We start from the raw sequence: 14468 nt of genomic DNA, 5'->3' as shown, positions 1-14468 counted from the left end.
CAATGATTAATCTCATATCTTTTTTTTTTGGTCGATTAATCTCATATCTTTATTTAAGGGAAACCAAAATGAAACACCTGGTGGGCGAGAAGCCCAATCTACCCTCCACACGTTTTGTGTTTGTTTTTGGGACTAAAGAAGAAAAGAAGCAAGAGAGATTCAGGCCTAACCCAATATAGAGGAAGGAATGAGAACGAGAGGAGATCCAGTGCTACAATTGTCAGAAAATGAAGGGGAAGAAGGAAGGCAGGGAGAAGGATAATTAATATAGAGGAATGAGATGTTTATTTGTTTTTGTGCTGAGAGAGGAAGAATGAAGGGGCTTCTTGTGAGTGCTTTGGAGATGGTAATGGACATTCTAGCAGATAGAGAGACTCTGAATGTTTACAACACTCTACATTTCCCTTTCATACAAAAATTCAAAGAAAACACTCCTAAGCCTTGAGCTTCACAAACCAATCTGTTCTCAAAGGTTTAGTGAGCAATTAGCTTCAAAATGAGAATGATTAGGTTTGTCCATAAACTTCCCATTTTTACCCAAAATCTTAAAATATTGAGTTTCTTAGCCACATTTCTTATATTTTTTTTACATAATTCATTCTTAATTAATGTGAGGTTGCGACTCACACTTAAATTCTCAACATAAAAACACTTAACAATTAAAGTAAGAATACTTCTTTCATCCAATACATAAATTGGAATATTTGATCAAATGAGGAAACTCATTTTATTGGAGACTATTAAAACTCAAATCACATAAATAAATATATGCAGCATATAAAGATGAAAGTTGAGTTCAAAAAAAAGATGAAAGTTCTTCATAAAATTATTAAAAAATAAAATAGAATTTATCTAGCTACATTATAATAAATAAAAATAATACTTAGTTATTTTGGTAACACATGGCCTCTTCTGTCTCACAGATGAGTACTGATGAATCATGAAAGTACCAATTGCCATATGTCGAAAACTGGAACCTTACATCCACATGTAATCTTGTCACTTCAACTGTCCAATGTTTCCACATATTCTATATGACGTGTACCCTTTCACCACCATGATCTTCAAAACTCAAACTTCTTCTGAGCTTGCAAAGTTTCTCAAATTCATTCCTTTATATTCTACATATGTAACAATATCTTAGATTTTTTAAGAATATATTTCAGACCCACATACCCTTTGTTGGATTTGAGCTGTTTGTTCATTCCCCATGGCTCTTCATATAAGCAGTGCTTGTTTTACTGTTATGGGTCACTCTAGAGGTCACAGAATAAGAGCTGTGGCTTCAGAGGGTTCTGCTACTCTTAAGACAGTGGAAGAGAAGGTGAAGTTGGGTGGTTCTGATTTGAAGGTGACCACACTTGGAATTGGAGCTTGGTCTTGGGGTGATACTACTTACTGGAACAATTTTGAGTGGAATGGTAAACTTTTCAATTTTCCCTCTTCTCCCTAACTTGAATGTTAGTGTTCAATTATCAACTGATGTGACAATTTTGAGTGGGTGATTGTTGGATTGTGTAGTAATTCTCACCCATTTAGTTGGGGGTGAGGAAGTTGACAGTAATTTTAGGATTGTTGCTTTCTATGTTAGTTTTGAGTCACATAATTTGTTAGAATATAATAGAATATTAGGTTATATTCTAACATAATTTGCTGTTTGATATCAATTTTTGATAGTTATGAATGGAAACATTTGAAATTTCATGCCAATGATGTTAATATAGTAATTTTTTACATTTATCAACATTACATAGTGGTTGGTTGGTGTTATCTATTAGTTGGAAATGTAGATATCCAATTTTGACCTCTATAAGTATTCTTGGTAGGCATGGTAGCAAACTTGTGTTCAGTTTACTTACAAAGTACATAATGAGGATCTCTGAAAAAAAATCCTGGAAACTGAGTTTATTACAAAGATTCTATTTATTTATGTGTTACTCTAAGCATTATATGTTTCTTGATTTAAAACTATCTTTTAATTTCTTCTCAAGGTTTGATTGGATGCCATTCTGTATATGAGGTGCAGACTTGAGACATCTTGAAGTGGCTTTTCCTCTCTGATAGTATATATTATGTTTAAAGTTAAATGGATCACTATAGTTTCTAAACTTTACAATGTGAGATTATGAATGCATTCATTTTCTCTCGTGGTAATTTTAGATAGAAATGAGAAGGCTGCTAAAGCTGCTTTTGATGCCAGTATTAATGGAGGTTTAACCTTTTTCGACACTGCTGAAGTTTACGGGTCTGGGGTGAGTGTATATCTTATCTAGTTTCTTTGATAAGTGTAATGAATGATGAATCCAAGTAATTAAGACTTTTTCCTCTTTTCAGCTCGCTTTCGGAGCCGTAAATTCAGAGACTCTTCTTGGAAGGTATACACTTACTTTTTTAGGTATGATTTTCATTTGCAGTTTGTAATTACAATTCACATAGGTAATTCTCTATGTTTTTGTCATCTGAAGATTTATTAGGGAAAGAAAAGAAAAGGATCCAAATGTTGAAGTTGCAGTTGCAACCAAGTTTGCAGCACTGCCATGGAGATTCGGCCGTGAAAGTGTTATCACTGCCCTTAAAGATTCCCTTTCTCGACTAGGACTGACTTCAGTTGATCTTTATCAGCTTCATTGGTCAGTATTTTATGAGCCTATTGGATGAGATTACTTTTTTTTCAAGAATACTTTGTTGACAATAATGTGCTGTTTTTCAGGCCTGGAGTATGGGGAAATGAAGGTTGTTGAATTATTTCATTGAATCATTCATTTAATATGGTGAATGAAATCAGATATCTTCGTATGTATTCATGATCAGATTAAGAGAAGGCTTAGTTCACCTGTGAATTACTTTTCAGGCTATATTGATGGTCTGGGTGATGCTGTTGAAAAGGGACTTGTAAAGGCTGTTGGTGTTTCAAACTATAGTGGTAATTCCTTGTGATAATTATCTGTCTTTTTGTAGTCTTCATAAACTTCCATATTCTGCCAAGGCATAATTAACTTGTGCCATAAAACGCTGCTGCCCGTAATGTACGACATCTCAATATTTAACCAATTATCAAAATTTATTAGAAAAGCGACTCCGCGAGGCATATGAGAAGCTCAAGAAGAGAGGCATTCCATTGGCTTCAAACCAAGTAAACTACAGCCTCATCTATCGGGCCCCGGAAGAAAATGGTGTAAAGGCTGCCTGTGATGAACTTGGGATTTCAATTATTGCATATTCACCAATTGCTCAAGGTGAACTCCTTTTCATTTTTGAATATGTTTTTTAAATCTGCTTTATCATTTTCTTTTTTAAAACTTTACATTAAATGTACTATATTCCAAGACTCTAGTCGGTATAACAAAAGAATAAAACTTGTTATCCAGCTAATTAAGTTTTGTTACTTAAACATAGCTTACTATTTGATTCATGGAAACTCTCAGACAAACAAACCTCAAACCTCTGACATGAAACTTAGGCTTTTGATCTTTGATGCTTGTAATAATGCATCACCCTTCTTCTTCTTGGTAAAAGACTTATTCAGGCCTAAACTTTACTTCAATTGACATTTTTAAAATTTGAATTGATCTCATGGAGGGAGAGTAAACTTATCTTGGAAATTTTACTTGTAAACTCGTAAGAGTTTATGTACTTTGAAAGCAATATCTTGAAAACATATTACAATATCTGGCATAATAAGCATGTACCTAGTGTATTGCTACTCCAGATGATGAAATATACTCATACCCAGTTGCTTTTAAGCAGGTGTTCTTAGTGGAAAGTATACTCCTAATAAACCACCAACCGGTCCTCGAGGCAGAATTTATACACCAGAATTCCTAACAAAGGTACTGCTTTTCTGAAATTTGCAGATCTATTAACTGGAAGCCATATTACTTGTTTCCTGAAGTGTTTATTTAAATATTTATTTTGCAGCTCCAACCTTTGCTGAACAAGATCAATGAAATAGGAGAGACGTATGACAAAACTCCTACACAGGTTCATACAGTTCTTTTCATTCCACTATATAAGCTGAGCATTTGAAATATTGGTATAATGTTTGTGTCAGCTTACTTTAACAACATCATGAAGACACAAGAGCATATTTTATATCAGAAACTTATCTGATCAAAACATATTTTTCCAACTTGATCCATATGAGTTGTGATCAATATATAAGTACTAAATGTTTCTTTATCAAATGACCCATATGAATGGTTCCTTTTCTCACTTTTTTTCTTGGCCACTATTTGATTAGAAATCCAATGATTATTGTCAGGTATCCCTGAATTGGCTGGTAGCTCAAGGCAACGTTGTGCCGATCCCCGGAGCTAAGACACCAGAGCAAGCTGAGGAATTCAGAGGTGCACTTGGATGGAGACTGAGTGGTGAAGAGGTTGCTGAGCTGCGAAGTTTGGCTTCAACAATTAAGCCTGTTATTGGTTTTCCCGTTGAAAAGCTCTAGAATATAGTTAAGCATTAAACAGTTGTAGCACACACCATATAAATCAATTCGATTCAATTGTAAAGCTATTGAGTCCAGCAAAAGGTAAAATGAAATTGTACCCCTTGCACATTTGTAATTATGAGCAAATGATATATTGGCATACGTAGCTCTTAATGAGTCCTGTTATCTACCAGTTCTACCTTGTTCTTCCTTTATGTTAAGGTCCTCAATCCTCATTCCAATTTTGCATTGTAGCATTGGTGACTATTGTCACAACATTCTTGGTACTGGTGAATTTTTACTCTATCCGCAGTGTTCAGTTCCCCTATTCACATTTCAAGATATCAACACAATCTTTTTAATACAATCTCAAGATTAGTCCTGCACAAAAAAAGCTAACTTTTGAGTTTTGACAAACTTGTCAGATCAAAATAATCATTGGACAGTCTCGTGTTGAAGAAAAGAGTGATGTTATATTTTAAGAAAATTCCAGTTCTATGGATGGTGAGAAAAATTGGAATTATCTCTATCCATCAATTTAAATTTTCTTCAGTTTTAATACTGAAGATGCACATGAAGTATCAAATAGAAAAGGCTAGTCAAATAAAATCACTGGAAGTTTAAGAACAAGACTCGCTTGCAAGAAGGCATGTTAACATGTGGGCCTCAACCAGTTTTAGTCCTAAGCTACATGAACTGGGTCAGAATAGCCCATATATCCACTGCTGGTAGTTGTGCTCTTGAAGTATTTAGTTAATAAGAGTTCGATTCTTGATCTGTGCGTATGGAGTAGAATTTAGCGGGAGAGACTTACCCGCTTAATGTGGTCTCTGTGCCTTGAGAGGATTAGTCTCATGACTACCGGCTATGAAAATACCTTAGAAAACCAAAATAAAAAGCCGGTCGGGTCTAGACCACCCATATACCATAATCATATACTTGTAAGGTTGTCACGGTGTTGCCATCCGGGTGATGCAAGACATCAAGAACCCATGAGCAGGGCCGTGGACACTGTTAAAAAAAAAAGCTACTGCTTAAGGCCCCGAAAAAATGAAGGCCCCCCAAAAAAAATAGTAATTACTCATTAATAATTTTTACACAACCAAAGTATAAAAAATTTAGTATTATTTATTTCCTAAATATTAGTCAACTAAAAAAGGAAGTTAGACCAATATATCATCATATCTAAGGTTAACAATGTTACAAGGTAGATTGAATGTGTTATCCATTTTATCTATTGAAAGTGAAATGTTAGAATCACTTGATTATAAAACTCTGATAAATGATTTTGCAGTTAAGAAAGCTAGAAGATTAATATTTTATGTTAATTTTCTTAAAAATTCTCTAAAAGAAAGGTCCCTTTAACAATTTCGCCTAAGGCCCTAAAATACCCATGAGAAAAAAGTCCAATGGACATCTTGGGTCATCATAACATTTGATAATATAACAAAATATGCCTAATCATAAATTAATAACTGGTATTTTACTATCCCAAATCATATTAGATTTACAATTTTACCAAACGAATATTACTGAAGTCTTATTAGATTTGTTTTTAGAGATTTTATCAAATTTATATATGAAAAGCTATCATGTCTTATTTACATATATATTATCTCACATTCTCATTATACTTTTTTTCTTAACCAAGGTATTGCACAACCGATAACCATGACATTAATCTCTCATCACACAATCAGTACATTATATTAAGCAATATGATTATCATACTTATTTATGAATATTTATACTTTGAGATAAAATGTTATTTTACCTAAAAATAATATTTTATATTTTCATTTTCTATTCAACCAAAAAATGGAAATATAAGTTAATGCATTATTTCTCTTATCTTTTTCCTCTACCTCGATATTACAAAACTACTTTTTTCACATGTATTCTCTACATTTTTTTCTCTCTTTCTCTTTTCTCATTTTCATTTCTCAACTAAATAAAACATTAGGGTTCGTTTGGTACGCCGTATTAGGCATGATAGTATAAGTTTATACAATACATTATATATTTATCCATTGTTTGGTGCTAACATTGTATTGTATATAAGCTATAGATCATAGATATGACATGATAAGAGTGTGATGTATAAGTCACCACCACAATTCTCCACCATCGCCACCACACCACCCTCCACCATTGCTACCACCGCCCTCCACAACCACCACCACCACCATCTCTGCCGCCACAGTCGTCTTCGTCACCACCGTCGTTGTCGTCATGCTATTACCACTGTCACCGCTGCCACCACCACCACCACCATCATCATTACCTTCCACCACTATCGCCACTGCCTCCACCACCTCAATCGTCATTTTCATCGCCGCCACAACCGACATGACCCACTACCGCCACAACTACCTCCCTCCACCGCCACCACCATCATCACTTCCATCACCACCATCGTCGTTGTTGCCACCGCCTAAACCACCACTGCCAGTGCTACTACCGCCACTACAACCCTCCACCGTCGCTACCATCACTTCCCCAACACCATTGTCCTCGCCACCCTAACCACCACTCAGCGTCACCGTTGTCACCTTTACAACCACCACCACAACCACCATCGCCACCACCATTATCGCAGCCACCTCGGCCGCCACAGTCATCTTTACCACCCACTTATACCATCTTCAGTTTTATGATATATATCATTCTTCAATATTTCCCGAAATATAGGTTTATATTAAGTTGAACAAAATGATAAGTTATACAATGTATGACCAAACGTTGTATAATATTAAAATTTTATCAGACTTTATACTATCAGACATAATACTAGCAGGCCTTATATTATACAACATACCAAATGTTAGTGGTTAGCTGTTAGTATGTTAGAAAACCCCTTCAAATTTTTTTTCCAGGATTTGAACCCTTGATCTTTCTCTTCTCAACCCTTATATTTCTAACTCTTACCACTTGAGCTAACACTCGAAGACATACAACATACCAAATAAGTCATTAGTTTTCTATCGGTTACATGGAGAATTGGAGGATTTTGTTCTAATCTTATCCGCTCATCAAATTTAACAATTGTTTAATTTCTTGTGTGCCCTAAGGGGCACATGCCATGAAGTGTTGTATACCCGCGTACAAATGAAAAATGGAAACCTTTGTCATGTTCACATTCGTCAATTTGCAACATATGTTGGTCACACACTAACCTACAAGTACAACACTGCTCCTGCACAAGAATTTACACAAACTCAAAGTGTACCAATTTGATAAATAATAATTTAATTACAACAACAGTGCACATGTGGAAATTTTCCAGGCTGCAAATTAAATAATATATGAAAAAAGCAAGAGAATAAAATAAAATAAAGATGAGATATGTTCTTTGGTGCTTTGATAATTTGGAGGAGCACGAGGGCCACATCTTTCTCTGACAGTGTTGTTCCTTATCATTTCCCCAATAGAAATACAGCTTGTCATTGACATGTGGCATAGCCCTTCATCAAACTAGGGATAGCACCCACCATGTGCATCTAGTTTTAGATTTCCTTTCGCTTTAAATAATGCACAACAAGAATCCAGATAAGCAAATCTTCAATTCCTTATCGTCATTATCATTATTATATATAGGGTGAACTTCAAACTCATCATTAAAACAATTAGATGATGCATGGATCAATTTCCAATGACAAAAATTCTATCTTAATTTCTTAAACATTAGTGCAATCACAACTTCTAACTTTTTGATGATCAATTTTTTCTTTTTATACACTTCACTCGTTATTAAATAACTATAACTCACACTTTAAAATTGTTGTACAAGTATTAAGAAATGACAATTAATATTATTGTTTTATTAAAATTAAAATCTAACTTCTTACTATACCCTTTATTTCTCATATTAATTCTAACTTTTTAACTTTTCTACCACCAATAAATGAAGGGTACAATTAGTAAAGTATAATTAATTCTCTCTTAAACTTTCTAAAGTGAAAATAATTAAGAACAAAATTTAGTTAAAAATAGTGTCAGTTATTTAGGAACAGAATGAGTATATTTTTATTTTTGTGGTGAATTGACACATCAAAAATTGCTTCGTCCATATGTTTTAAGTAAAATGTTTACTACATCTTATTTACAATAGGCTCATTATTTTGCCAAAATTAATTTAAAGAGAAACACTTTTATCAAAATGAATCAATTTTTTTTGTTGACCTAGGGTGGATTAAGCCTATTTTTATGATGTTAGAAACCAATTTGAGTGTTTTTTTCTATCTTGATAGACATGTACTGGCCTCACATTTATAATGCTAGAAACACACGAAAATATAAGAAAATGAATAAGATATATGATAGATGATGTTATAGAAGAAAAATGTATAAAAAGGAAGTAGATAAAAATGAGATGAAAGAAAAAATGTTCTATCAAGATTCAAAACCATTCTCCATGAAGCCATGTTTTTATCATTGTTCAGAAACTCAATCACCATTTTACTATGGGATTATTGCCCCCTTTCTCTCTCTCTTTGCTGATGTCACTTTCTTTCTTTCTTGTTGTTAAAAACTCCTCTTCATGCTTTGTTTTCTAACTTCCCTGAGCACAAGGACACACCCAGAGAAAGTTAAAGACAGAGAAAGAGGAACAAACTAGGAGCTTCAGTTTCTAGCTTCCAGCTACCTTCAAGTTCAACAAGATTAAAAAAAAACTATATTTTCCTTGGATCAGGTAAGGTTTCTTTTCTGCTGCGCTTATCTTATTGTGATTGTGAAAATTAATGACACTAAAATTATGGGGTTGTCTTTTATGCTTGAAAGAATAATTTTTCATTCTTTTCTTATGTTTTCATTTTTCAAAGTAATAGTCTTCATTGATTTGTGAATAATTTCCTTGTTTCTTTGCTTCCCATTTGTTGGGAATCTGTTTTCTGTGTTTGTGTTTGTTTGTTTGAGTCTTCCAATGTTATTAAAGCTTTCTGTAAGCTGGCTGTCTCAAATTTTTTGCTCTATTTGTTTAGTTTAATGTTTTGTATTTACTCTTGTATTTTATTGTTTTACTTTCTCTGTGCTTGTGATTGTACTTTCAACTGTAACTGAGAGTTGAGCTTTCCATTTTGGGACTCTTGGAATGAGAACTTTTGATGCTTTATTTATTCACACAATCCAGAATGGCAAATAAACTACTCATGGTTCCATTTCATTGGTTGGCTCTCTATTCTGCTTGTAAAGTTCCACACACATGACCCAAACTCCCAAATCCTTTCTTTTTTATTCCTTTCTTCCAATTAAAAAACTTGGTTTATTCCTATTTGATTATGCAGCTTGCCTTTTAAAATCTATACAGATTATTTTAGAAGTTGCTAATAGTTATTCAAAACCAAAAGTTGTTTTTTTATGCTTATTTGATTATTTTAAAATCTAAATTCTTTTCTTTTTGTGTAACCAGATAACTGATTTGGTTAGCCATGAACAACAGTGCTCCTGATTGGAATTTTGGGAGTGATACCTGTCTCACCAACCAAAAGAAACCCATAGGGTATGTTAAATTTATGTCTGTCAAAGCAGAATACTATTCTTGTTCAAATTAAGTGCATGGTTGAAAACTTGTCCAAAGGACTTGGTGAAGCGAAAAATCATGATGGACATAAGCAAAAGTCTTGCTTTTGTCCATCATGATTTTTGCTTAAACGTGATTTTCGAACGAGTTTCCAAATATGCCAAAAGTTTGCTTCAATTATAGTTATCCATGTGGTCACTTCTTCAGGATGGACAATGATCTTGTGGAGATCCTTTGGCAAAATGGCCAGCTAGTATTGCAGAGCCAAGCACATAAGAAATCAGTTGTGAATTCTATCGCCTCAAGACAGGTTAACAAAAAATTTCAACCAACATTGAGGACTAGTGATCCATTTGGGATGATCCAAGATGATGAGACAATCTCATGGATCCAATACCCTCCGGACCATTCGCTGGAACAAGAATTATGTTCAGAACTTTTATCTGAACTGCCTCTCTGTGAAGTTGAGTCTTACAGGCAAATCAGGCAATTTGGAGATGCAAAGTTTTCCAAATTGGATGATTCCAGTATGAAACCCTCCTGTGTTCAGGAATTCTCAGGAATTCCTATGCCTGCTCCAAAATTTCATGCTTCTGATTCATATCAGAAAAACAAGGTCCAAAACTTTCCCCACTTTTCAGCACTCCCTATTGTTTCTACAGCATCTGCTAATGCACATTTGAGAGACAAAATTGCTGGTAATAATGTGTCAAAAGGTGAGATTAGAGAGTGCTCAGTGATGACGGTTGGTTCGAGTCACTGCGGAAGCAATCACATCCCTCAAGATCCTGATATAAGCAGGGCTTCAAGCAATGGTGCTTGGACTACTACTTTATCTGCTGAGCCTGAAGCTGGTAGAGATGATGTCCATAGAACAATTCCGCAGTGTGAGAAAGGAAAACCGGAGATGCTTGAACCAACTATGACTTCATCTTCAGGGGGCTCAGGCGGTAGTAGTCTTGGAAAAACTTGTTCCCTATCTACAAGAAGCCAGGGCGAAAAAAGGAAAGGGATTGATGTGGAAGAACAAAGTGAGGTAAAGCCTCCCTCTCTTTATTTGCAGTCATGATTAGATACTTTTCTCTTTGGCACACTGAGATATTCCTTCCTTTATGTATGTGCAATAGGACACAGAACTCAAATCAGCTGTTGGAAATAAAGCATCTCGGCGAGCAGCGTCAGCGCGAAGGAACCGTGCTGCTGAAGTGCATAATTTGTCAGAAAGGGTGGGGGTTTGGACACTCTTTTTGTTAAGACTGAAATTTTTGTAAACTTTACTCTTATTAGTGGAAGTGTTGTTTTATTGATGCAGAGAAGAAGAGATAGGATTAATGAGAAGATGAGGGCATTGCAACAACTCATACCTCACAGTAGCAAGGTTTGTTATCATAATGCATGTTGACTCAGTTGTGATAATTAGAACAAAACAATTGGACAAGTTTAGAATTTTTTTTCTCTCCATTTTATAAGATTGAATCATAGTGGTTTAAAAATTAAGAGATGCATCATGTATGTGCAGACAGATAAAGCATCAATGCTAGAAGAGGCGATCGAATACTTGAAATCACTTCAGTTACAGCTTCAGGTACATGATCTAAATAATATCTTGCATATGAAAATTGTTTCACATAGCTAACAATTGAAATAACTAATTCTGTTCTTGCTGCTAGGTAATGTGGATGGGAACTGGCATGACACCAATGATGTTTCCAGGAATTCAGCACTATATGTCACAAATGGGAATGGGAATGGCTACACCTCCTTTTCCTCCAATTCACAACCCAATGCAGTTACCAAGAGGGCCACTCGATCAATCCATAGCAGCATCTCAGACCCCAAACCAGTCATTAATGTCCCCAAATCCTATTTTGGGTGCCTTTAACTACCAGAATCAGATGCAAAATCCAGCAATTTCAGAGCAATATGCGCGTTACATGGGCTATCATCTTATGCAAAATGCCTCTCAGGTAAGTAACTGGTTTCTTTCAAAAGGAACTTAGTTTCAGGTATTCCCTTTATTAAAACTCCTTGTGCCCTCTTGATGAGTTTCTCATAGTTTGTATACTGAAATTAATTTACCTTGTGTGTTGGTTTTTTCTTGCAGCCAATGAATATGTATAGATATGGTCCCCAGTCAGTGCAACACAGCCAAACAATGATTCCACCCAGCAATAGCAGTGGATCCATGAGTGGAGCAGCTAGCATTGATGATCCTGTGAGTGGAAAAATTGGTAAGCCTTTTACATACTTTTTCTCCTTTCCTTGACTTAGACCCTGTTTGGATCCAGACAAAAGAGCACTTATTGAAGCTCAATTAGGAACAAAAATACTGGATAAGCTCCAATAATTTCTCTTTGGTCCGCATTCAAACAAGTTCTTACAATAAAATGAGGATATCGTATCAATTATATGGAGAAGTTCACCTTTTGCTTGTGGGTAAACAGGTGCATGTCACCATGTGGAACGCTGATGAATCCTTTTCTTCAACAATGACTGGTTCTTTGACTAGGGTAAGAACTAAATTTCTTCTAATTATCCTTTCTCTAGAGTAGAGGGCAAACCTTGGCGCAACGGTAAGGTTGTTTCCATGTGACTTTGCGGTCACAAGTTCGAGTCCTGCACGAATTGTTAACATTTTGCTCTGCTATATTCCTATTATATGACAAATATAGATCATCATTACATGTTTCACATTGCATAGAACTTCTACTGATTGTCTAATTTCAGTACTATGTTAACACAAATTAGTCAAGACCATTTCATGGCATTCTTCAGTTTTATATTTTATTGATTCTACCGATTTATAATATAGATGCAAAAAACTTCTATTATCTTGTGTATTCTTCTCATACTATAACTTTCATTGATATTCTTAGTTTCCAATGTTCACAGGTTAGTTAGTTAAGAAGCATGCTTACAAGAACCTATGGTGTATCTCACAAGATGATAGAACCCTTCGTATGTTTTCAGAGTATGTCTCCCAGCTCAACTATATATTGTTACTTGTATATAAATTCATCAGTGACTGTACAATATTGTCCAAACAAAAACAAAATTAACAACAATAAAAAGGAGGTAAAGTGAAAATAAAAGACTATGTGACATCTAGAGGTGAATACATAAATAAGAATTGGGGATGACTTAGTCAACTAGATTAGGTCACATTTTTTACCTTATTTGGATAACCAAAGTACCTGATTTTGCAAAAAGAAATATATTTGAAAAGTTTAGGTGATGCATGATTAATTGCTCCTTTCATTCTCTCAACTAGAAATCACATCCTCAACATATTTTTTTTGATGTGTTCTGATTGTAATTATTCACAGGTTGAAATACTGAACTTATATTTTTTTTCTCCCTATCCTGGAAAAATGGCATGAAAATTGAATTAAATGTTGTATATCCGTAGTCAAGTTGCAAATAAATGTTATGGGAATGGTCCTTAGTCCTTACATCACAATTAAAGGTAGTCAACTAAATGCTAAAATTTGGATACCACTCAATTATTGGTGCAACTGAGGACCCCACCGAATTTTTTTGTTAAATCAATACCTATGCAACTTACTGTATAAACCTTTGATCATGATTTTGTCAGATATCATTATCCAAACTTTCTAGTTTCCATTTGCACTAGTAGCCTCCACTGTATTATGTTTCTTGATTCCACTTTTATCTAACTTTTCAGGTTCTTCCACCTTTAACCAAATAGCAGCACCTGAAACATTTATAATTGGAGGGTTTGTGCAATGGATCATGAGACAGAGCCAAGATATACTCGAAACTAGTCATGTCTAATGTAGATTTTGTTGTCTAACTAAGAGAAATTGTAGCAGATAGGTCCATCATCATGGGCCAGTTTTGTTCTGAGCTCTTGTATGTTGTCCCATCAGATATAGCACTATTATTCATTGTTTGTAATTGTAGATCCAGAAAGTAACATGATAATTACTTTCTTTGGCTTAAAAAGTAAATCATTCAGTCTGAATTTCTCATGAGAACAATTATTTTGCTCAAATCTGTGAACTATTTAAAAAGAATCTTGAGATTCATATTTTCTACCCGTTCTCTCTTCACTTGAAACAACTCTTCTCAGTAAACTAATTTCTTTCATGTAAAGACATGTACCATTAATATATGCACCCTATTAACAAAAACTGTTTACTATTTAGGCCTGCCCATAGCATAAAATATGCCCAGTTGCAGAAGTATAAACAAAATTCCATAAAAGCATGTTAATTATAAACCAACAATCCACCAATTATCCTAAAAATTTAAGTTGTTGGTTAAAAATACATGAATTTTACATAAATTCAATTTTTATTACAATAGTATGAGTGTCACGCAACTAGTAGAGTCTTTAATACATATCATGAATTAATTATTCTAAAACTTTAAGTTCGTTGATAAAGAGACACGTATGCTAACAAAGTACGGTCACTAACTCATATCATATATCATGTTAACTTTCTTATATATCTTGCTGTCCAATAATATGCCATCTTTCATGAGTTGAGTTAA

The 14468-nt window shown here is 34.5% G+C and overlaps 2 protein-coding genes across 3 annotated transcripts; both read left to right on the top strand.

Moving 5' to 3' along the window:
• Window positions 1-932: 932 nt before the first annotated feature.
• Window positions 933-4622, top strand: LOC130725985 (uncharacterized oxidoreductase At1g06690, chloroplastic). The gene is made up of 10 exons (XM_057577180.1): window positions 933-1421; window positions 2161-2252; window positions 2335-2375; window positions 2466-2630; window positions 2711-2733; window positions 2852-2923; window positions 3069-3236; window positions 3748-3830; window positions 3919-3981; window positions 4262-4622. The coding sequence occupies exons 1-10, from the start codon at window positions 1211-1213 to the stop codon at window positions 4445-4447; spliced, it is 1104 nt and encodes a 367-aa protein (XP_057433163.1). The 5' UTR covers window positions 933-1210; the 3' UTR covers window positions 4448-4622.
• Window positions 4623-8799: 4177 nt separating this feature from the next.
• LOC130724491 (transcription factor PIF4) lies at window positions 8800-14008 on the top strand. Of its 2 annotated transcripts, XM_057575720.1 has the most exons (11): window positions 8803-9122; window positions 9840-9929; window positions 10158-10986; window positions 11078-11176; window positions 11263-11328; window positions 11470-11535; window positions 11621-11917; window positions 12055-12181; window positions 12395-12460; window positions 12843-12921; window positions 13636-14008. In XM_057575720.1, the coding sequence occupies exons 2-9, from the start codon at window positions 9859-9861 to the stop codon at window positions 12418-12420; spliced, it is 1581 nt and encodes a 526-aa protein (XP_057431703.1). In that variant the 5' UTR covers window positions 8803-9122; window positions 9840-9858; the 3' UTR covers window positions 12421-12460; window positions 12843-12921; window positions 13636-14008. The 2 variants fall into 2 exon arrangements, with proteins under 2 accessions (XP_057431704.1, XP_057431703.1); XM_057575721.1 differs by lacking the exons at window positions 12395-12460; window positions 12843-12921; window positions 13636-14008 and having other exon boundaries at window positions 8800-9122; window positions 11621-11956; window positions 12055-12183.
• The last annotated feature ends 460 nt before the right edge of the window (window positions 14009-14468 follow it).

The sequence above is a fragment of the Lotus japonicus genome, chromosome 6, assembly GCF_012489685.1.
Source record: "Lotus japonicus ecotype B-129 chromosome 6, LjGifu_v1.2".
Lineage (NCBI taxonomy): Eukaryota > Viridiplantae > Streptophyta > Magnoliopsida > Fabales > Fabaceae > Lotus > Lotus japonicus.
Note: the sequence above shows the minus strand (reverse complement) of the source record. Positions and strands in the feature narration are given on the sequence as shown.